This window comes from Thunnus maccoyii, chromosome 15, assembly GCF_910596095.1.
Source record: "Thunnus maccoyii chromosome 15, fThuMac1.1, whole genome shotgun sequence".
Lineage (NCBI taxonomy): Eukaryota > Metazoa > Chordata > Actinopteri > Scombriformes > Scombridae > Thunnus > Thunnus maccoyii.
The window spans coordinates 9,016,642-9,041,680 of NC_056547.1; the positions used below are offsets into that span (position 1 = coordinate 9,016,642).

The window sequence follows — 25,039 nt, forward strand, 5'->3', positions numbered from 1 at the left end:
ATCCTTCCCAGTGCAGCTGTGACTACAACTGGAGATGATGAGTATAAATTTACACTCTAGATAAGGCATAAATACAAATGGAAGACATACCAGACTAGATTTTGTATAGTTAAGGATGAGGCAGAGGAACCTTAACAGATAGTTATAGTTATTATAATAATACTTTTATTGTCTCTGCTGCTCATATTAATCTAACCTGAAGACCTCCTCCTGAAAATTCTATTATAATGTGATGACACACAGATTTCTAGCCCCTTGTTTATAGTGAGACACATATCATACAGATGAAAGAGATGAAGGCTTATTTATTGACAAATACACAAAATAGAACACAAAGCAGAATTATGAGTTGTAGACTAACAATAACCTCCTCAGTAAACATTTCAGTACGGCTTCTTTCATGCCCTTCAGTTACATGGATTAAGACTCATAAATACATATAAAGGTGTGAGAACTGTGTGTGTGTGTGTGTAAGCCCATTAAATCTTGCTGTAAGAGCGCAAAACAAATTAGTACATAAACCACAGTATGCAGGTAACCATGTAAAAGAAGCTGTATGATAAACATGAATAAACAGAGCACATGCTAAGAGAATAAATATGAAAATACAAAAACAAACAAAGAATTTGTACTTGTATTGCTGTTCACCGTTGTTGAGTATTCTTTGGATCAGAGGCCTTCTCTGTTACAACGGTGAATGTTAACATTCTTTTAGAGACTAATGCTACCTGCATGTTGCATAGCTTCCAGGGTGTAATAATAGTCAAGCTTTGTCAAAACTGAGATGATTTCTTCCTTTGATAGAAGTCCAACCAGTATTACTGTAGCCAACAGTTTACACAAAGTTCATGTCGTCAAGTCAGTATGTGGTCTGTATTGTTTATATGAAGAAAATGATTCAAAATGACTCAATATCCTGTGATTACACATCAACTGAAAAGTTTTGCCATTGCTGTGTGACTTAAAGTGACAGAACCATGTTGCCTTAATGGATTAAGTACAAGTAATACCACAGGTTTAGTGGTTAAGTGCTTATTGTTGATTGTGAATACAGAAAATGTATTCTATTTTTATTCATCTTAAAGGGGACATATTATGCTTTTTGTGATTTCCTGTTATTTACATACTGTTATGATGATGTCAGTTATGATTTAGAGAAAGGCTGAGAAGAAAAACAGTTGGAGGACCATGAAAGCCAACCTTCGGATCGAAGATGGCACAAATGGTTGCTTGGTTGATATGATGTCGCATTTCTATGTTAAACATGGTCAAAGTTCCAAAACTTGAGGTTTGCATATGTAGAAATGCTCCCTGCAAGTCAAAATCCAGGGCTTCAACCTGCTCTGAAAGCTTTGTTTGCGACATATTTTTCTACGTTGCTGACAAACTGTTGTCGGCTCGTCATCCGTTTCATAGCCTTTATTGCTAAGGTTGTTTTTTCCGTGTGTTGTTCGCATTGTCCACTCTCATATTTTGGATCGGATTTTGGCTCAAATATGTACGGATGTATTTGAGAAGTTGATATTTTGAATAAGAATGAGAAAAAGTAATGAGTGAGAAATCCTACTACTATACTCTGTTGCATGATTTGTTGATGTAGCTTCCAGAGTTAGCGGAAATCTCCTGAGGGGCAGCTTCTAAGAGCTGGCCAATCAGAACAGAGTGGGCTCATCGGGAGGCGGGCCTTAAAGAGACAGGAGCTAAAACGGCCTGTTTCAGACAGAGGCTAAACTGAGGGCCTGTGTAAAGGGTCAGTGTGAGGTAAATAAGGAGTTTTTTAAACTGTAAATCATGGAAATACATATCAATGCAGCCCAAAATTAAAAATATAGACCTGTAAATGTGCATAATATATCCCCTTTAATTTAATCTCTCCAAACAAATGTCCATCAAAAATGCAAACCAAATATGATTTAAAGTGAGACTTTGCAATTTTTGAAAGAAGAAATAAAACATTTTTCCTGTTGACCTCATTAGAAATAAAATGCATCCTTGATCAATTAAACACACACATGGGTTTTGCTATTACAACCTTACTTGGTCTGGTATGACCAGTAGCTTATAGTGGCTAATTTAGATAGATATTACTGTGTAACGGACATTGCTTAGTCAGCGCACTGACTTTAAGACTCTTTTCTATTTGTGCTACTATTACACTATCTTTTAGCTTTTACATTATCCCATAATTGTCACTTGTGGCCAAAGTAGTCCCAGTTCAGCAAAAGCTACATAGACTTGCTTTAAAAAAATCTTCAATCTTACATTTTGAGGTTGAACTTGTGAAGTCAAACTTTCTGCTTCCAGTCAAAAAGGCACTTTTCTTTTAAAGTGTCTCTCTGTAAAGCCAGATATGCAAACTGAAGCACTACAGACACTGTATATACAAATTACATAACTCATAGGCACTGAATCATTTACAAACTGCAGCAAAAAAAGATACATATATATATAAAACAATGCTTGGTCCTCTAAAAGCATATTTGTTGTGGGGTTGAGGGTGGCAGGTTTGGTTGCTACATAATCAATTTACACATCTTTAAAAAAGTCAGTCATGTGATTTAATCCTTGGATAAATTCTGTGTAAAGGCATTATATATGAAAAAAAAAAACAAGGCACACGATGGACCCTGGTCATCTGGACAATACATTTACATTTGTTCTCCTTGCATTTCCTGCTGTTGCTTCCTGCAGGTTGTAGTCCAAGCACGCACAGCATAGTGTCAGTTCTGTTTGGCGTTTCCCTTTTTTTTTTTGGTTTCCTGTGTCAGTTTTGGTGGTGACGGGAAACTATGCGTGGCTGTGGACGGAGATGCTTGACAGGTCATTCCTGATGATCTCATTGACTGCAAAAGAAAAGAGAGAAAAGGATGGTTGGTATATTGGATACTTTACAACGACATCAACAAGGAATAAAGACTGCTGGCATGTAAAGTATAACATGTAACACTGAAGTATATTGCAGTATTACTTGCAGGTAATAAAAATGTTCCTTCACTATTAGCTCACTCCTTTTAGACAACTACACAGAATACAGCGGGAGTCAAACATTCTTCTTAACTTACACACAAAATGTTAACAGTCTCAATATAAAAACTCGTCTCTGTTTCATGCTTTTTTCTGTTTTCATTGATTCCTTAACTACAGCAAGTGACTTAGGTCATTGTTACAGAGAATATGTCCCACAATATTATTTCCCATTTACTGTCTGGAACATGTAACACACTGCATGTAACACCTTTGAAAATAGCTTCAATCTGAGTTTTTTGTTGTTGTTTGTAATTGTAATTCTGTTGTGTCTGTAAATGGTGAACGGAGTCTTCAGTTTGTCTGTGTAAATGCTCTTAAGTATATTACTGTACTGTATGTGTGTGCATTTATGTATTTGTATGTTTATGTAAGTACATTTACAGTGTATATATACATATATATAAACAGTATACTGTATATCAATAAAAAGTTGATCACACAAAAAAAATCTGCATTAATTGATTTTTTTTTGGCAGTGCAACAAGCTGCCAACACAACACTGACTTATTATGACCTTTTTAAGTTGATATGGCTATAATGTTAGCACTGAACTGTTTCTAATTTACAAGACCAGCAGACATGGAGTGACGTTCATTTAGAATCATGTTTTTGTGACCATATGAATGTAAGTCCAATATTCACTCCAATTTTTAGCTCTGATTTGGTCTCTACCAACTCCTGAGGGAAATATCTGTCTCTTTAGCTGCCTGCTGTGTCTGGAAACAACACTGATGACAGCGATGAGAGTGAAACAAGTGAAACATAAAACCAAAACAAAGAGATTGAGAGTCATCTGATAATTATCTGTCGGTCCGTCACTAGAAGCAGCACCTTTCATATTACACATAGTCCTTTTTCCATTGTTAATAAGAAAATTGATTAGTGCAGCTTTAAGGTAATATTTTCCACCACTGTGAATTAAATTCTCTGACCTATTTAGGACCTGTTATTTCCTTAGAGTCAATTTAATAGAATCACTTTATATCTGAAATCCCCAGACATTTCTTATCAAGAGAGATGATGCAACCCGCTGCTGTCCCTAAAGGATCCAGGTGCACTTGTTTATCTGTTTTTATCAGCTGTGTTCTTTGGCTGACGAAGGAATATGATCTACAAGCAATTCAGCTAAACTAAAGTAGAAAAATATATAGATATCAATGCACTGATAACAGAGAAAGGAGCATTTCTTCCCACACTGAAGGGGTTTGAGATGTTTCATTTTTCATTAGCTTTTACCGTCGTTATCTGTGAACTCATTTATTTGAGGAGACAGCCTCCACAATTCCTCCCTGTTTAATCAGCTTCTCACATTTTTTAAAATTTACTTTTAATTAGGTTGTCTTTTAAAGAACACAGATAAACAAAAGTGATACATATGGACATAAATCACACACGCTTTAAAGGAAAAAACAAGTCAAAAATAAAATAAACAACGAGGGGAGGATCCATCTCTTAAATAAACAACAAAATCTACCACTAACAACACCATCAACAAGTATCTCACTTTGCACAGTGAAGCTCTTCTAGATCACCAAGGTACATGATTTTAAAATTAAAATGGATTTTCATCTTAAAAACAGCCTCCAGGACAACGTGGACGCTTCTCCAAAATGGAGCCACAGAGGGACGATTCCAGAAAATGTGATGGTGGTTTGCTCCTGCGCTTCCACAGGACCACCAGCAGGCATCTGATTAGCGTTACAGAAAAATCAAGTCACATTCTTCCAGCTGAATTCTCTCCAGGAGGGAGAGGATGTCATTAACCATCGTTGTCTGCAGATCCTCTCCCATTCTTCCAGTGTTATTGTGAAATCACCCTCTGGTTACCATCTTGCTTTAATATTCAGATTACGACCTCTTTTAAAATTTTCAAGAGCAAAATACAATTTAGATATTACTTTTTGGTAAATAGCATCTTTATAGGCTTTTTGAAAAATACCAAGGATTTCTTTTTCCATTGTGGTGTCATCTTTTGGAAATTTCTTGCCATCAAAATACCTAAAGTGATCCTGATTCTGCAGATTAAAGTTGTCCTTAGGGTCCTGGAAGCTCAAAACCATACCTTGATTTAAGAGTGTGCAAGACCATTTCCAGTCCAGCATCTAAACCTTGTGTCATATTTACTGGCCATGAAGTCTGGGTCATAGGCAAACCATTTGTGATTTCAGTCCTGTCCTTCAATTGGTGCCTTTTAATGAGTTCATTCCATATCTTTCGGGAGCTAATTATCCAAGGGTTATTGGCATCTGAAAGATGACTAGTTAATGAAGGGTCTCTGACAAACGTGTTAACTGGTAGTCCCTTCCCCACTAAGCTTTCTTTGTCTTTCACTATGATATATAGTTGGGTTTACACCAGTCAGCTAGTGGCCAAATTTGAGCTGCTCTATAAAAATCCCTCAGACATGGAAGGGCTAATCCACCTCTCTCCTTTGGTAGTTGTAGAGTTTTATATCTTACTCTTGGTTTCTTCCCAGCCCAAATAAATCAAGAAATAACTGTATCCCAGTCCAAAAAATACTCTTCTGATTTTTCAATAGGTACTGATTGGAATAAATACACAAGTCTTGGTAGGGTATTCATCTTTACTAAATCTATACATGAACTAATATTTAGATAAGGAGTTAAATTCAATCTGTTAATATGTGCTATAATTTCCTTTTTGAGAGGACCATAATTCATTTCTTCTAATTTGGATACGTCTATAGGCAAAAAAATTCCCAGATATTTTACAAATTTCTTACCCCAGGGTTGATACCTCGAGTGAAGATACTGAGGGTGGTTATAGTGAATATTAAAGACCTGAGTTTCTTGCACATTTAGTTTATAGCCTGAGTATGACCCGTATCACAGGTAGACAGGCTTTTGGGCTTGATAGATACACAAGAATGTCATCTGCAAATCAGGTTAGTTTTCGTTCCCCCCCTGCCATTTTTATACCTTTAATCATGTTGTTCTGTCTAATTCATTGTTCCAATGGTTCAATAAAAATTGTGAGTAGAAGTGGACTTAACAGGTGGCCCTGTCTTGTGGGTCTCTCTAACAGCTTCTAATGTCTTAATGATTGCTTGGCTAAACCTAAAATTCTCCACAACACTAAATAAGAATTTCCATCTAATCAAAAATCAAATCAGAATCAAAAGCATCGAAACCTGTCAGCACAGCCTGTATTTTATTTTGATTTATATGTCTAATCATTTATAAAGATATTCTGATGTTATCATGAGTCTGACATGACAGAACAAATCATGCTTGGTCCATGTTGATTACTTAGGGTACAATTTTCTTCAAATTTTCTTTGAAAATATTTTGGCAATGATTGAAGTTAACAATTTGTAATCAAGGTTTAGCACACCACATGGTCTGTAGTTTTCACAATCTAATTTATCTTTCCCTCCTTTGGGTATAACTGAAAAAATTGCTTCTTTTGATGAAGCTGGAGTTTCTCTTTTGTCAGAACCCAGTTGAATGTTCTTAGTAAAATAGGTGTCAGAGCCTCTTTCAGACTTTTATACCACTCCAAAGTGAATCCATCTGTGCTCGGGGATTTATTAACTTTCAATCTGGCTATAGCCAATTAAATTTCTTCTTTTGTTATCTGTGAGTGCTCTATTTTGATCTTCTGTAAGGGCTGGCAAGTTTAATGATTTGAATAGTGTCTTCATTTGCTGGTCATTGTCGACCTGAGGTTGTCAATATAAATTTTCATAATATTCCTTAAAACAATCTTTAATTTCCTTCATTGTGCTGGGTGTCTTTAGTTTAGGGGTCCTTTATCTTATATATCGTGTTATCTACGTGTTGTTTTTGTAGTGGTGAACTGACAGACCTGCATGTATATTCCATATCCCCTAGATAAGTCCAACATAAACCTAGGGCTGGGATCCCCTGTAGGCTTTGCGCTTCTCCATCACCTCAAAGGCATAATCATGGTCGAAGAAAATCTGCTTGTTATTTATGTGAACTTTCTTCTTCCAAGCCAACTTCACAACGGTTTCTTTAACGTCAAACTGCTGGAAGTTTATAACGATGGACCTTGGAGTAGCATCGGGTCCTGGCTTCTCTGTCAAAGCTCTATGTGCGCGGTGAATTTGGAGGGACATACTGTCAAGTAAGGGGAACTCTGTAGTCAGCAAGTTTTCCGCAAACGTAATCATCAAGTTGCCCTTGGAGCCCTCAGGCACACCGCACATCCAAATGTTGTTTCTTCTGGATCTGCTTTCCAGATCGATCACTTTTTCCCGCAGCCTGCGTTGTTCTTTCAGCAGACATAGCAGAGCCTCTTTAGTTACAACGCTGCTTGCTTCCATATGTGAAATGCGCTCCTCTGCCTTGGTAATAGCCTGGCCTTGAGCTTGAAGCAACCTCAGATAGCTTCTGGTTAAGCTTGTATTTTAGTGTTGTCAGCTTTTCCTTCAAGTCTTTTCTTAAACCCCTTTGGAAATAGCCGTGTGTAGGCTATATCTTTTTTAAAGTCATGGATAGACATAGATAGAGATAGACATCATTTCACGGAGCAGGTCATCTCCAGGCTCAGTAGCTTCTTCTCTGCTAGCTAGCAAGATGCCATTTTCCTCGTCGAAGGGCTCCATTTGGTCTTTTTTCAACGTTAATTGTTCAGCAACCTGCTTTTTCAAACTCTTCTGACCTCTCTGTGATTCCCCCCCCCACTCATTTCTCTCGCGTCAAAGTTTTCAAGTAGGGTGTTGTTTTTAAGACCAATTGAGACAGAGTAAACTAACTATGTATCCACCTTAAGTATGGCTTATCTGGAAGTCCAGCTTCTCACATTTTTAATCAGCTTATAGGTTCAGGTTCAAGGCCCTTTCGCAGCTCTAAGGAGGATGAGAAATGTGAGAGGGGAAGGGGAACACCCCTGGAGCCAGCCCCGAGAAACCAAGCCAGCAGGCCGGGGGAGGAATTCCCTCTGACTGGACGCAGCCGAGTCTGGAAAAGCAGCCTGGAAACCTGAGATTCCCCTCCAAACAATGGACTTTTTTTTTTTTACGTTTATTTTCATCGCAGGCAGCGGTGCAGCCCTTCCCTCATTGACCCAACACTGGCACTGCTGCTTCCTACCAGAAATACCACTCACTTCCTATCACGAAAAAGATGACAGGGTGTACGTGCCTTGCAAAAATTCCACAGAGAAAACTGTTTAGAAGTGCGCAGGAGGCTACCATGGTAAAAAACAAAACATAACAGTATCATCATCAGCTTAAGATAATAGAAAAATAACTGCGCAGGAACTCATAATAGCACAAACTAAAACTTATATAATGAGAAGGTTTCCATTGAAATCCCCTGAATTCTGATTGAAGCTGTTAAAAATTAACCCCGCATGTAAAGAGTGATATGTCACACTCACAGCATTTGAGTCATCTAAACATGAAGTTAATGACTCTGACTCACTGATTGACTGCTATTAATAAAGGAACAGGAAGATCTCTTGAGAGGTTTGATAACTGCAGCACGGCAGCGATCTCACATGAGTGTGTCACACAAACACATGGACACATTGAACCTATTATGTGACTATGAGGACAGGGTGCGATTCACAGCAATATGTCTTTGTGAAGAACTTGGCAGCGGGGAAGAAACTCGTCAAGGCAGTGGTGACATTTATATTCAGGTGCTCTAAATCACTTCCTCTTGATTCAGCTTAGGGCCAAGAAAGGGATGAACTCATCATTCAGGTTCAACATAGACACTTAGCATGTTTTATCCCACTTACTACGTGTTATGCATACTGTACTAAAAGTTTTTAGAACTTGGAGAGACTCCTTAAAGGCCCTAAAACGTGTTTTTTCAACAAGCTTTTTACTATTAATGATGAGGTGCTACATGAGCACACAATTTTCTGCTAACAGATTTTGTTATTTCAAATGAGATATTTCTGTTTTTGTCTTGTCTTCTATGCTTTGCTCATTAGTTTTAAGTGGGCAGAGCTCAGTTAGATAAAGGTAATGTTATATATTTACATTAATCAGTCAGAGTTTGCAAAATCTGAATGAAAATCTAACGACAGTGAGGTTGTTTACTAATGTTACTAATGTTGCCAGGCAACTGTCAATCAAATCTGATTAAATAACACCTACACAGCGCTGATGGAGGAGATTAGGTGAGTTTATGACTGTTAAAATCTTAATAAATAATAATTAAAGGTATTTGTTTTGAACTTATTCACTTATTTAGCCATGAAAATGTAATGTCATATAGAATAATGCTACTATAACAGTGAACATTTTGTTGCCCTTGCATTTATTTGTTAAAGTAATAATAAGTGTAAATGGGGACTGTTTTGAAGACTTGGCAATGGTGCATTCAAGGACAGACATCTGACAAGTAAAATAAAACTGTCAAGCAAAAACTCTTTTAGGACAAGAGGTGACAATTAACCATAAAAATCTAAGTGCAGTTCAACTAATTCCAACAACAAAGATCATGAATATTTTGTTATTCAGCAACTGACTCTTAATGTTTTGACTGTCTGATTGTCCCTTAACGCACCACAAAGGTGAGTTTAGTCTGAGGTGAGTCTCTCATAGAATAAAGCAACTTTCATTAATAAATAGAGATGACGAGTTGATCATTGTGATGAATTAACGATCTCAAACATGTTTCAGGTCTCAGGCAACTTGACGTTGCTTGTGTACTGAAACAATGGCTGCCTGGAGGGTAGAAAAATCTTGTGTTTTATATGTAATGCAAATATGCTAAGCCACTGGTTTTGATCTGTATATTTATCTGTGTAATATATCATGGATAAATGTGTATCTCTTAGATATTCATACAGGGTGTACAAATCCTTGCGGCGGAGAAATCTCCTTCCTATGAGACTTGACTGAATCAGAGTTAAACTCCACAGACTTAAGTCTTTGTTTCATCAGGATTAGTTGCAACTCTGTTAACAGTAAGATTAGAAGGATCCATTTTTCTGTGTATATGGTAATGCAAGATGCTTTCTAACATACCTCACCATCAGGACAGCATACTGCCACCAGCCATGTGAATGTGAGAATATGACCAATATTACCATAAGACATACTTGAACTTGAAGAAATAAACACTCAAACCTCATCTCCACCCTCCTACAGTCTGTCGTTCCGCTGCCATGTGTGCTCTTCCCGACCCAGACTGAACTGACTGACCTCCTCTCCTCTATTTGATCTGGCTTTGACCTTCTGCGCATCTGGAGGTGGAAGGATATAATCTTTGAGTTCGAAACCTCAAGAGGACGTTATTACACCAACTTCTCAACGCGCACATCAAGCCAGGACGGCGGCTATAAATTCAGCACATCAAGACATCGTCAGACCTCCACATCATCACCTGTCCGGTAACTTTTAAAACCACGGGTGAATTATGGCGTTCAGATATTTTTCCTCACGCATCTTTATGCACCACATGTGGAGGAATAGCTTTCACATAATAATGAAATGGTAAAAAGACAGAATTCAATTGGATTCAGCAGTAAAACGTTATCTTTTATCCAACTGAGGCCACAGCATTTACTGTTTACATGCCCGTTGCCATGGCCCACTTTTCATTGTGCCGCCACATTTGATGTGGAGGATCTAATTGAAAAAAAAGTCAATCTATTGATCTCTAAGTGTGTTTACAACAAAGTCCTTAAAATAGGCACAGCACCAGTGTGACATCTGTGTCATGTGGCTCTCTGGTCACATTGATTTGCTCAGGCGACAAGTGATAGAGATGCTTCAAACACATCAGCGGCCACACTGAGCAGCATGGTAATCTCTGAGTCATTATTTTATTCAGGTAAAGTCTTAGGTCTTTGTGATTTTGATTTGATTTTGAGAAACCAAAATAATAACTTTTTAAACAATTATACTGTATGTAACCTTGAAAGAGATTATGTTCAGTCACTCTAAGGGTCTCTATTTTAAAAAATGAATTAAAACAGTTGAGAAATTAATCTCATAAGGTCCATTTTGTGGTGGTTCTGAAGGTTTAAATCATACAACATGATCTTCAGCAGTGGATGGAGTTTGCCCAGTTGTCATGTCCATTTTTTGAGCACTTAAGGGGCTGCTCTTTTCATATTGGCTTAAAAGCTCAGATCCATTTGTTCTTGATATGATCGTGACATGACTGAAAGCTCAAGAACAGCTACTAAATGGACCTTGTGACGAAAATATGAGACTGCTTTCTCAACTGATGTTTTGAATGTCACAAATGAACTTAAGCTTTTGAGCAAACATGGATGAGAAGTCCTTAAAGTGCTCAGGAAAATGGAATCTACGTTTCCATGACAACTTAGTAAACTCCGTCTGCTGATGAAGATTGTGTGATATGATTGAAAGCTCCAGAGAAGCTTCTAAATAGACCCGGTGGTGAGATTGTTTTCTTAACTATTGTTACTAAGGTCAAGAGTGAAATTTGAACCTCAGATTATCAAAAACAGTTTAGGATATATTATGAATATGCAGTATACTGTATACACATTATTTATGGTTATTAAAATAATGTTTAGATAGTGCCTTGTTATTAATGTAACATGAGGCACTGTGCTGTTAGTGAGCTCATTTCTTGTTCTATGTGGCTAAGTTTACAGTTATTTAAGCACAGGGAAGGTGGAGTTTGATATGAAGTAATCCAGGAACAGGTTTCCTGTTGCACGGAGGTCCACAGCAACTGGAGCCGACTGATACAGACCAGCTCTCCAACCAGGAAACCCCTGACAGACGAGGAACTCCCAAACAATTAGCAGGACAGCACTGTTTGCCTCATTAAGGGCTGAAACGTGTCAACATGATCTGAGCCTGTAATAACAGAGAACTACAGGAGAATCGATCATCTGGCGAGATATTCAACAGTCTCTGAACACTGTGGATAAATCAGATGAGAGACCAGAGCTGAGACAATGAGAGAAAAAAGGCCGGGGGGCAGAAAACACCACAAATCCCCCCGTTTACTGCCACGTCAAGTCCAGGCCACAAGCCACGAGATGTTCTTGGCCCACATAACGAGGCTCCTACTGGGTTACTGCAAGTCAGTCCCACAGAGCGGTTCTGTAGTTCACCACAGCTTTTGCCATTTTTTGTTTCTTTAAAACCCAGGTATTATTTCAAATGAGAATGTCTGAACTTTAGAAACTTTACGGGCCTTAAGACAAATGAATAATAGTAAAACAGCAGACAAGACGCAACATATTACATGAAAGTTCCCTCATACACTGACTAACCAGAAAAATGGGCCCTCTGTTGCAAAGTAACCCAGTTTAGTAATCTATCTACCTAATATTGTCATTCTGTTGCTCCATATTGTATTTTACACTTCTTATTTCTGTCGACTCTTGCGTACAACATCTATTGCATGTCTGTCCGCCTCTTTTATCGCTCTTCCCATTTGTTCCTTTTATCTTGTTGGGGGGAGTTTTTCCTTATCCAAATCGAGGGTCCTGAGAGGCAAACGTTGTGTCTTTTTTGGACTCTAACCTCAAGTCCTGTAATAAATATGATCCAGGTGGAAGTTTTTTTTGTTTCTGACATTATGTTAGATAGGTGTTGATTCAAATCTATTGTATTTTTGCAGATTACAGTGTTGTTGTTTTGGATTTCTACTATTTATGTTCCTACATATATGTAAATGAGGTGAACATATTACATACCCATAAAGTAGTCTCAGTAGTGGTATTTATAGTAGTATTAGGTACACAGGTGTGTGTATTTTTCTGGCCACTCACTGTATTTAGAAATAATTGGCAACAATACTTAGATGATGTGGTTGTTCCAATACATGATAAACCTTTGCTATATTTTCTTCAAAGGTAGTTGCTATTTACTATTACTGCTTGGAGCAAGATTCTTGCAAGCTGTGGCTGCAGATAATACGGGTAAATTGAGAGTTTTACTGCATCAAATCAGGCAGATTCCAGTTTTCAGACAGGTATTACACACAAATTTACTCTCAAATACTTTTCCTATGAGTATCTAAAATATCTGGTCATCAATTGCACCGTTCTGACATATAACAAGGCCACAACACGCCGTAAAAAACGCATTTCGTAACGCCATTTGGCTCCGATCTGATCTTCAGAATGCACATGTTTTGCTCATGTTACCTCACCATGGACAAAAGTCTATGGCACACTACTGTGCAGTATAACGTATGGCTTTGGCCACCTCTTGCAGACGTTTATCTGAGCCAAAGGGAAGCATGCAAACCTCTCCAGTCAGCAAGTTTTATGGCAGCGTGGCCAGTCTCCATCTCCCTCAGCCTCAGCAGCAGAGGAGTTAAGACTGTGCGCCCTGCAGCCTATAGCTCCGGCTCGGGGCCAGACAGCATGATTCAGACTTTCCATGAGCAGACATGTTTGTAACCTGTGAAGGGGACGGTGTGAAAAAATGTTTAACAGAGCGGGGACTCTGATGAATTTGAGAGGGCTGTACAAACAGAGATAAAAGACAAAAACAGCACCGCTTGATGTAGGAGATCAAAAACATCTGACTGTGTCACCTTCATTTATGAATTAAGTTTACTGTGGCTATTTAACACGATAAGTGGGTTAAACATCACATTATGACGATTAAATTTAAGTGCATTACATTAAATAAATGGCAACAATTAATGTTTGGTTTCTCAAAGGAATGTACAGATCATTGCAGACTAAATTGCAGCCCACAAACCCTATTTACAACAAATATTTTCAGTGACAATCAATGTCTCAGCCCTTTAAAAGTCTCATATCGTTGTCTGAGTTTTAATGACCATGGCCAACAAGAAATTACAGTAACAGTAACATCACACCTGAGTGAGGCTATAAAGCAAAAAGGCGTATCAAACTCTGCCAAAGGTTTTAATGAAGTGAGAAGCCACATTAAGATTGGAATGCTTAGCAAAATTTCCTTCAATTTGCCAATGAAAACAAGTGTAATTGGGGGCCCAGCTGCTAAGAAATATCCATTATGGTTATGGTGGCGTACTTATACACTTTGATTTTTTTTTTTTTTTTTGCTTTAACTACACCTGGTTTGAACGTAAACAGCCTCTAGAGACGCCAGCAGTGGTGGCACCAGTCTGAACATAATTACAAATCAACTCTCCACTGACACAGAGCTAGCCAGCCAAATATCCCCGCAGACAGAGCTAACAAGTGTTAATGTATTTACCCAGACTTTTCAAAGGAAGTGGCATGGGAGCAGTCTGAGTTCTGCGTCTGCGGCCCAACAACAGCGTCTCATTCGCCATCGTCAGGAAGCGCGGCCAGATGATTCAGCAGGGGCTCTGGTGACGGATCAAAGCTGCTCTGTCCGCTGATAGCTGCTGGTTAGTGTTTCTTTATCTACTGCACTGCTTTCCTCCCCGGGACTTACACAGAGCCAGGCGCTGTTTTTTCATGCCCCGAGGAAGATCATTTATCCAATTTATTTCAAATCACCACAGCGCAGAGCACACGGCCCCCGAACCTCAGTGGTGAGCACAGCGGCCCAGACCAGTGAGATCATAAAGTTTGTGCTCCTAAAATCCTGCTCTTGCAGTCTCTCTGAGATAAATACAGGAGGGTCACAAAAAAAACTGCATTTATTTTATCAGTGAGCTTTGAGAAAGCTTGTCTCATTCATGGTTTAAAGCCAAATATATCAAACGTTGGACCACCAGCTGTCTTTGATCTAATTACCTCAGAAGTTAGACGGCAAAGAAAGCTGACAGCAATGGAGAGAAGAAACACAGCTACCACAAAAGTGAGAGTATTCATAAAGGGATATAAAACAATGTATGACTTTTGATAGCCTCTATTCAAGAGAAATAGGAAATACAACAGCAGTGATAAACCTTTCATCACTCCCACAACAATAAATAACATTTTCCCAAAGTAAGTGAAAAACACCTACCAATGAGGTTAAGTATCACCATGCTGACATAACTGATTTGTTATTTTGTGTTTTTTGGCCTTCATATGTAAAAACACAATGTTAAAATGTTTGTGGCTTGTTGGTAGGATTGTCCTCCATCAAGAAAAAGTTTGTAGTCTTTAAACAACATTGGGTGAGCGTGCTAACTGAGTTTTGTAATCCAAAGTCCTCAGCTCCTGGCAAAGTGATCGGTGAGTCATGCAGTATGATATTGATCAAAAATGCTATCAGCACCTGCAGACATATTATGGTCATTTTGTGCTGGAGCACAATAAAAACCTTATTGTCTATTTAATTAGGGGGTTGGACTGGTTGTTCGTTTTATAATGTTTTCCATGTCCTGGATTAGAAAAATATTTTTGTATAATAATAAAAACAGTTTCACTCACCATCATCAAGGTACATCTGGTCCAGCTCTTGTGGTTCTTGTTTGATGCTGACAGCCAGCGAGGGGGGGCTGCCGTCCTCCTGCAGGGAGGAGCGCCCCCTCTCTGGCACCTTAGGGTGCTGCTGGGCGCCGGGGCTGGTGCTGCCGCTGACTGGCTGAGGGGTCATGCAGTGGGCTGGAGAGAAGGGCGCCTCGGGGCCTGTGCCTGGGGTGGAGGGCTGCGAGGCCGGGGAGGAGGAGGCGCTGCTGGGTGGGTAGAGGTTGGGCGGCTGGTAGCGCCCAGGCGTCTCCTGGATGATGGAGACGTGCGGGATCGGGGACTGCGGGCCTGGGTGTTGGACTGCTGGGCCGGCAGAGAGGCACTTGGAGAAGGGCGGTGGTGACAGGTCGTGCAGTTTGGGGCTGGCGCTCGGGGAGGAAGAGGAAGGCAGCGAGGAGGGCTTTGCTGCCAATCTCTGCTGACTGACAGAGTAAGCCCCTCCCACCACACATGGCCTGAGGTCAGAGGTCATCATCGGGGTCATGACCTGTGGGGGGAAATATGGCTTTGGGTGCAAAGACAGGCTGGGTCCACGCTGGGCACACACCAGAGGGGCGTTGTAGTCGTCATGTGGCTCTGTCTTTATTGTTGGCACTGTGGGAGAAGGAGGAAAAACAGAAGGAAAAGCTAAATGAGTAAACACATATTCCAACCTTCCTGCAAGTGTGAGTGAGTGAGTGGGTTTGTGGCTAGGAAACACACTGCCAAACAAACACTCTCATCAATGAGACTCTGTGTCTGGGCCTGAGCTCTCCCACCCTGCTGAAAATATTCACAAAACTAGAAAAAAGAAGGAAAAAAGGGATGACTCATCAACACGAGAAACATCCAGCTGCTTCTATAATAAAAGGGTCTATTTTCTTTGGATCTTGCTCTACTGCTAATATCCATTAAATGTGCGATATGAAATATGCAACAGCAGCTTCATACTCAGCAGGGTTCAGCAATTTAAAATAAATTACTGCTCGCTCATTGAGACAAAGCAAAACAACGAAGTTTAACTGGACGTGAAAGCTGCTTTAAGCACAAGATGTGGCTGAAAAAGACAAAATGGTGGCTTCGGGGTGTTTGAGGATTGTGGTGAATGCACAAACGAGGACCAATGCTGAGTTTAAATGAGGCAGGACTTGTTCTCAGTCGCTGAGATCTTGGCCACCCGTACAGATTCCAGCACAGAACATGTTGGACACCGCGTTTTAAAATGTGGACCGTCAATCTGCTGCAGCTCATGACATGACATCAATCTTATATAACAAGCATTTCAGTGCCGTTACAACCAAACAACAGCACGGCTCTGACCCTGAGCTTCATCACTGCATCACTAAACTGGATCTATTTCTTCTTTTCATGGCTGCGGTGAAGCTGTTTCAGATTATAATATGAAGCATGTGCTTGAAATCAAAGCCGATGGATTAAATTACTTTATTCCTCTCTGTGATTCTTGGTGCACTTTCTAAATTTTTTTACTGATGCACGCAGTTAGTTGTTCTTTATCTGCGTCTTCTTTTGTTGTTCTTCTGTATTTTGCGATTCTGCTTGTTCAGGGAAATCTCTTGAAAAAGATCATTTTAATCTTTCTGGGTGTACCGAGCTAAAAAAGGTGCCTCATTATACTAAAAAAAGAGTGAAACTAGGACGCGTCATGCCTTACTGAAGCCTCCACTGTCAACAACTGTAAAAGAGGAACTGTGATGAGATGGTTACACCAACCGCAGGACTAAAATAGCACATGCACCCCTATTTTGGGCCTGTTTGGAGGAAGTGTGTCTGTCTGCCTGTGGAGGATAGGCAGATGCACCAGCACAGAAAAGAGCAGAAGAAGTGCAAATGTTTGTCTTGCCACAAAAGAGAGCCTGCCCTTGGGTTTCCGGAGTGTGAAAATCAGCCGTGTGTGCTGTATGTCCCAAAATAAATCTGTTGTTTTAGTACAAGCTGTTGTAACACCTGCTGCTGCTGCAAAAAAGGTTAACATGACGTGATTTTTAAAAAGTAGGAAAAACTGAATTTCATTTAAATCTCATTATTGAAAAAAAAAACGGGCTTTTGATCATTTTTTCCACCTACGTTTTCACTCAACTTGTTTGAAACTTTTCACTGACTTTCTCCTTTTCTGCGGCAGATCGTATTGTTCACCCAGCCTTGCTTGTTGCCTTAATGGCGCTCGCTCACCCTTTAGGATGAGACACTGACCAGACTAGCTGTCCCCCCGAGTTCGTTCCCTCCCTTACGCTCCCTGCATCCAGAGGACAATGCTCCACTTTCACAGCGGGGCACTCCGTCGCCCACGTACAGGGCTGGGCCAGCTCAGTTGAATCAGAGCTTTGAACCACCCACCCACTGGATGCTCGCTCCAACCCCGAAGCGCAATTAGCAGTGGTTTTTACATTTCAGTTGGTGGGTCAGTGTTTATATTTAGCTTGGCAAAAGGTTCTCTATTCAAATAACATGCTTTTCCCATGCCCCTTTCCCCACCCTTGTGTGTCCAGTCACTGCAGTGTTCATGTAGCTACAGGTATGGAAAAGAACAGATTTTATAGTTTTTTTTTTGTTTTTTTGTTTTTTTTACAATGGGGGAATAATAGCATTGCTTTGTTCCTCCCTAGCAAACCACCAGACAAGGGAGCATACAAACTGTTTGTTCTCTTCTTCAGATGTGAAATGCTGGTGAAAATGTTTCTAATTAGTCTGGGATATGAAAGGAAAAGGGCAGACTGCGAGTGGCGAAGTGTCGGGGTGATGACAGGAAAGTAAAAGAAAGACAGGATAAGTGAGTAGCAGTAAAGGTTAGAGGTTAAATGGAAGTTATTTTCCCTTTTATTGTGACAAATAGTTATGACTCTTGTATGAAGCCCTCACAGTCAAAGTTCCTCAGTTTGCCAGCCCCACTAAACTCAACTGAATGAAACTATTTGGTGTATCAGTATCTATGATCAACAACATGTTTGAATGGCAGTGTTGTTGGCCTCGTCCTCGTTCTTGAAATATCATATCTTAAGACTATTTCTAACTTGATTTAGATCCTGGATTAACAACGGGAGATAATACAAATCTTTTCCAGTTGTAAAATCACAGCGAGGGGCAGTTCAAAATATCTTGTATGACTGGTGCATTTTTATTAAGTCAAAAAATCAGCAGCTTCATTCTTGTTTTCCACAGTAATCCTTCTTTGGGAGAGATGTTGAACTCACCAGAACATCCATGTGCTCTGTTAAAGTGTCAAGCAAATAACCCAACAAACCCCAAACTGTTACCTGCTCATTTACTGTTAGTTAAGCTTAATTAAGTAAGCTGTAAATGCATATGAAGTGGAGATCTTTACCACTGGCAGGAACGTAGGTGAAGCGCTGATACTGGCTTCTTTTCCTCTTGCCGTTGCAGACGTAGAAGTTCACGTGGACGGGAGTGGAGAGTCTTTGGTTTCGATAGGGAGGGATTTCAATCAGGAGCGAATTCTGCAACACAAAATTGACTTTTGACTAAAACTGAGTTATGCATTCTTATGGTTTGTGTGGTTGCAAATGTAACTCACAAAAAAAAGATGATACACAAGGCAATTTTTGTTGGTAATAAAAAGGCTACTTGAGGACTTTATCCATCACTTGCTCTACTTCCTAGATTAAATTTATATATATCCTAAGTCAGTACATACTGTATTAAAGTAACAGACTTGTATTTTGCCAAATGGTAACATTAAATCAACATCTAGCTCTCTTTTCCTTCAAAAAACAGACTGAAAGTAAAGTAAGTTGTGTGTTTTGGGTGGGGGGAATGAAATCTGAAAATCTGGTTGTAATCCTCAACGAACCACAAAGAGACCATGAAGTGAGGTTATAGAGAACCATGGTTGTTTGCACAGTGAATAACTCAGCTGATGTGAATAAACTGAAGTCGGGAGTGTCCAGATAGTTTATTTCCCCAGCAGAGCTTCCTGCTGTCTGAGGAGAGAGTGAAGGTTCAGCTTGTGGCCATATCAGTCCCACATGTGTGTGTGTGTGTTTGTGAGCATGTGTGTGTGTGTGTGTGTGTGTGTGTGAATATATATGGAGTGTGTTGGAGGTGCTGCTCAGTAGCCAGGGAGGAAGTCATCTGTCTACAAAACTGTGCTTTGGAGGATGGCTGGCCCTGACATGTACAGGTGAGAGCTGACACACGTTATATTAAATCACTACAGTCGTAAAGTCAAGTAAAGCCAGATGAGGCTTTTCTACTTTTCTTTTTTGCCGCAAGCCTTCTGTCCTTCAGAGGATTAGCTGATAAAAACTCTGGAAACGGTTCACCATTTGCACTGCGCTAAAGCGTAACTGTGTCCAGGCTGAACAGGAATATTTCCAAAGTTTCACTGGTCGCTAGTGTCCAAACTTTTTATTTACAAGTATTCATGAAAAACATGCAGGCTTATTTTTGAATCAAAAAACATACACGGGTGAAATAATTCACTCGCTTTTGAAAATTTTATATGCACATGTGTTGTATTGTAAAAACATCTCATCCCACTGAGGTCTATGTGGACCTCTAATTTGTGTAAAAAGCATGAAAATCACCAAAAGTTGCGCAGAGATGTTGTTAGCTGACAAAAGTAATTTATCTCATATGGAAGAAGGAAGAACAAGGGTGACAAATTGAGCATGGAGGAGCGTTTTTTGGACTCCTCCACACCATTTATCTAAGTTCATGTAAGCAATCTGATGTATCTAATTGAAAATAATTCTAAAATGAATAATAAATCATCTCAATCTTTTCTCCTCTGGGTAAAGGTCAGTTTGTGCAGGTGACAGAGACGGTGAGGTATTCTGAATTTGCGGTTTGGTCTGTGTTGTGGTGCAACAGCAGAGGTTAAACTGGCCAAAGCAGCGTCAGTGTTTAAAATGGGACCAATCCAGCAGACTGGGCTGAGTGGGGAGGGAGGGAGGGATGGAGGGAGGAGCGAGGCCCTATTGTCTATTCAAGCAGACAGATGTGTCCCAGCAGTTACTCTGTGTGTGTGTGTGTGTGTGTGTGTGTGTGTGACAGAGATGGAGTGTGTGTGTGTATGTGTGTGAGTGTGTGTGTGGCGTATATGTGTTTTGCAATAGGAAGACACTGGGAGCAGGTGCAGCGCTTCACATGTAGACACCCACTAATCCCCTCGTCTATCTCCCAGACTCCCACTACATCTCTCTCTCTCTCTCTCCCTCTCTCTCTCTCTGCCTCTGTGTGTCTCTCTCTCTCCTCCGGCTGTCCCAGGCCAAGACAGGACACGCTGCCAAGCTTAAACTCCCACAGGTTGAAGGTTGAACTTTTGAAAACCTTTCCACACGTTTCAAACACAACACTGCTGTTTCCCCCGGAGGGCTTCTGCCCCGGGGCGAGAAAATCTACAGTCATGCTATCGTTACACTTCTCTCTCTCTCTCAGTGTGTGTGTGTGTGTCCTTGATTTTGTGTACACCAGTGTGTGTCAACATATTTGTTTCAATCTAACTCTGGGACAATACAACAAATGGGAACACTTATGTTAATATTGTCTATGGTGCAGAGAGGTAGTTGTGTGTACATCTTATCATACAGGCCAGGTGCAGGATTCAATGAATGCATTAAAAAAGCTCCCAAAACTTTATACCGTTGCCTTTTTTTCAGACCAATTAAGTTTTAATCCAGTGTACAGACCCTCTCCATCTTTTTTACAATAATGTATATGGTACCTTATCAATCTAAATATAGATTTTAAAATCTAAATTAAATAAGAAGACATCAGACTAAAAAATGATACCACTGGAGACAATTCAGATACCGTAAATTCTTCTTCTTCATTAATCTTAGTATTTGATTAGCTTTGGATCAATGCTGGATTTCAAATTTTCAATTTAATTAAGATGAGATGAAATAAGATGAGATTGAGTTAAATTCATACTTTATGCAACTAGAGCGGAATAAAGAATGAGTATATTGGGTTAATAGGAGGTTACAGGAATAGTGCAACATTTTGGGAAAGACATTTATTCGCTTTCTTGCCAAGAAAGAAGAGAAAATATCTGTATTGTAAATATAAAGCTACAGATGAGAGAAGGTTAGCCTAGCTTAGCATAAAGACTGGAAACGGGGGGAAACGGCTAGCCTGGCTCCGTCCAAAAGGGAGAAAAAAATAAACCCACCAGTATCTCTAAATTTAACTAAATAACACGTTATATCTTGTGTGTTTAATCCGCACAAAAACTGAAGTATAAAAACAACACGTTGTGGTTTTACAGGAAGTTAAGTCCCAGAATATTTTTTGTTGTTTTTTTTATTGTTTTTAATTATTTTATCTTGACTGTTATGTTTTGGATTTTATTTACTTTTGTTTACTGTAAAAAAACTATGTAACTTTGTGCTAAGTGCTATATAAATAAAGTTATCATTATTACTATTTCCTGGCGGGGTGCAGTGACTTCCTGTAGTCTTATCGTCACCATGTGGTTGCCAGGCAACAAGCTGCAACGCAACAAGAGGTTACTTTCGCTTCCATGAAATTGTCCAGCAAGCTTTTTCCCTCTGCTTCCAGTCTTCATGCTAAGCTAAGCTAACTGTCTGTCTAACCTGTAGCTTCATATTTAGCACACAGATATGAGAGTAGTGACGATCTTCTCATCTAACTCTCAGCAAGAAAGTGAAAAAGCATATTTCCCCAAATGTCAAACTATTCCTTTGAGATAAAACCCGAAAACGGTGATATCAAAGGACATATTTACTGCACATTTAGATTTATGACGTCATCGTTACTGTGAGTCTTCGCCAGACCGAGCGGAGCTTCATTCATTCTCAGCTGACTTGATTTAGACATCAAATTTTAATGTGGTGATAGAAAAGTTCTGACTGAGTTTGGTTAAAATGATTTAGAACAGCTGCTTTGTCCTTTTGTCTGCTTTCATCCTGAAATGAGACCAGATTCGTTACAATAATAATGTCATATGTATCACTTACAGGCTTTGAGGCGTCTTTGTCAACCTTGGCCTCGGTCTCCCAGAGGTGGTGACCATCTAGAAGAAGAAGAAGAAAAAAAAAAAAGAGAGAGAGAAGAAGAGTTTTGTTTTGTTATAACAAATCAGAAAGTAATCCACCTACTTGGCTCCCAACAGAAATGAAGAAATGGAATGAGTGTTGTTATTATTATCTGTTACATCAGTGATATATAAAACAGCTACGGAGAGCCAAGGGTATCGCAAACGTCATACTGTCTGACCCGCAGCTCATGAGCTCATATCCTCAGTCTAACAAACCTGAGACAGAAAGGAGAGAGACGACAAACTCACAGAGAGACAGACACAGACAGAGAGAGAGAGAGAGAGAGAGAGAGAGAGAGAGAAATCTGATGCAATCCTTAAAAAAAACTAGTCATACCAAAGGGATGAGCGACATCTTTTGTGGATGAGAGAAACCTTGACTTCATCGCTGTGTGGAATCCCAACATGCTCGAGCAGCTGGTGGGCTCGTTAATGCAGAACGACTGGAAACTGACAACTTGCCTCAACGTTCAGACTTCTTATTTCTTATGTTCTCATAGGAATCTTTCTGTTATCCCCATATAATGATGGCTAAAATAGCATTGGTATTCTGGTAATGTGTTTTTTTTTTTCTTAAACTTGCCACAATAAAGAGGTTTTCCCATCAGGCAATAAAATGGGGCATCATATGAGCTGTTGTAAAACACAGCCTTGCTAAAAATACGAAGCAAGTTTGATATGTCATTCTGTCCAATGAGGTGAGCAAAACTATATTTTTACCGATTTGTGTGACACAGAAGGAAACCATTGCAATTTCTTTACACCACTGACTCATTAACAAGGCTGTAAAAAGACATTAAATGACTGTGAAAATGAGTTTACGTGGAAAGGAAACTGCCGTTTAAAGAAAAAAGGTTCAGCCGTGGCCAAATTTCTTGAAGAAAATTAACTGAGATATGTGCCGTGTTGCTCAACAGGCTGTCTGCAGTTTGATAAGTGGAGCTTTTGAATTGAGGCAGACAGCGCAGCGCAGATGGATAAGGTACCGCTCGTTGATGTAGAGAGGAGTTGTGAGGTGGCAGAGATGGAGGAGGTGAAGCTTGGCAATGACAGCTTCTATTATGTCTGAGAAGACACAGGAAACCTGCACACCCTCTCTCACTTTCCCTTTACTTTCCCTCCCAGTCTGTCAACTGTGGATTGGATTTTAAGCTGCTGCACTCCTGAAAGAATTATCGCATTTGTTGAGTATAATCTTGAAGAGAGAGGGGCTCAACTACTCGAAAGGGAGGAAAAAAACACACAAGACAACAAATAAAAAACAAACAAAAAAACAATTTTGCTGCCAAATCTCTGTCTCATCAAGTTTGTGAGAGCTCTGAAGAGATTTGTGCACAGAAGTTCTTTGGACAGAAATATTGTCAGTATAGCAAAAGACTATAAATCAGGGATCAACTGAACACTGAACTGTTGACTCTGGAGGCCTGTTGTCAAAATCACAAAAAATCAAGAGGCTGCATACAGACTTTTTGGAGTACATTTAATTTTGTCACTTTTCCAGTGCACCTGCTGAGAATTAGTATGTAGCATGGAATTGGGACACAGTTATGGTCTAAGTATCCAAATTTTTTGACAAGATTTTCTCCAGACGTCTGTGAGTCTGCTAGACTGACAATTTCAGCAGCACTCAGGAGGCTTTTTAACATGATATCCCTACCCATTTACCATTTAAATGTTTCACTGTGCTTCAGACTAACATTATTTATATACTAGATATTATCTAGAATAATTTGTGCCACTTTGTGACTAAGTAATGTTTGGTTATGAGAGTTACAAATATCAAATATATTTGTAACTGAAGAGTCATTAGAGTGTTCATAGTGTAAACAGTATATGCAATGTGCAAATAATAGTAAATACAGATTTGTGTTAATGTAACACACCATGTTTGATGGGAGTGGATTCAGAGATGTGCAAATGATAGTGCAAGTGGAAACTGGACGATGTAGAGAGCTTTTATCCAAAGCAACGTACATCTGAGAGACAAGCAAGGATCTAGTCAGGAGAGAACAATGTGAATAAGTGGCATGAAGCTAAGTTTGAGTCCGCTAGGGCATAGATGCCAACAGGTGGTGCACAGAGACAATGCATAGAGTGCATAGGATGCACAGAAGCAGATTTTTTTTCTTTCTTCGGTCCATCAAGTGCAGAGGTGTACGCGAAAGAGCTGGGTCTTTAGTCTTTTCTTGAAGATTGAGAGGGACTCTGCAGATCAGATGGAGTTTGGTAACTCGTTCCACCACTGAGGAAGAATGTAATAATGCACTAAGACTCGCTGCAGATTGATGGATTGGCTTTACTGAGTTGTAAGCAGTGGAGTTTTCTGGTGAAAACAGAACCTAATGTTGCTTCCAGCAACTAATCCAAGACATAACAATTCGAGGATGTAGCGATTTGAAAAGACTTTAGTGGAATACATTAGCACTAACTAGTCCTGTAGGTTAATATTTGTCTGAAATATGTTTTGTTGATTTTTGTCTTTATTAAATAAGCATTTGTCAGGAGAGACCAGAAAGGCTTAGGCGAGACAGAAGGGAACAACATGCGACAAAGCTCCTCCAGAGATTTTGCAACTTAAGACCACTGAGCCGCAGGGAAGCCATGATTCCTCTTTGCAAACAACATGCAATAATGAATTTCTTACGACAGATCAATTCTGCAACCTAAACTCAGAACAATCTCACCAGA

The 25,039-nt window shown here is 39.7% G+C and overlaps 1 protein-coding gene across 2 annotated transcripts in view; it reads right to left on the reverse strand.

The window, feature by feature from the left end:
• Nucleotides 1–289: 289 nt before the first annotated feature.
• The window catches only part of nfatc1 (nuclear factor of activated T cells 1), a 48,096-nt gene continuing 23,346 nt past the window's right edge, over nucleotides 290–25,039 (reverse strand). Inside the window, exons 7-11 of one of the 2 annotated variants that reach the window (XM_042435791.1) lie at nucleotides 22,272–22,327; nucleotides 18,653–18,785; nucleotides 15,295–15,927; nucleotides 10,103–10,218; nucleotides 2,781–2,843 (exon numbers count right to left, since the gene is read on the reverse strand). In XM_042435791.1, coding sequence (XP_042291725.1) covers nucleotides 10,118–10,218; nucleotides 15,295–15,927; nucleotides 18,653–18,785; nucleotides 22,272–22,327 — 923 coding nt within the window. In that variant the 3' untranslated portion in view covers nucleotides 2,781–2,843; nucleotides 10,103–10,117. Of the gene's footprint in view, nucleotides 2,844–10,102; nucleotides 10,219–15,294; nucleotides 15,928–18,652; nucleotides 18,786–22,271; nucleotides 22,328–25,039 lie in introns of both variants that reach the window. The other variant, XM_042435792.1, reaches the window with a different exon arrangement.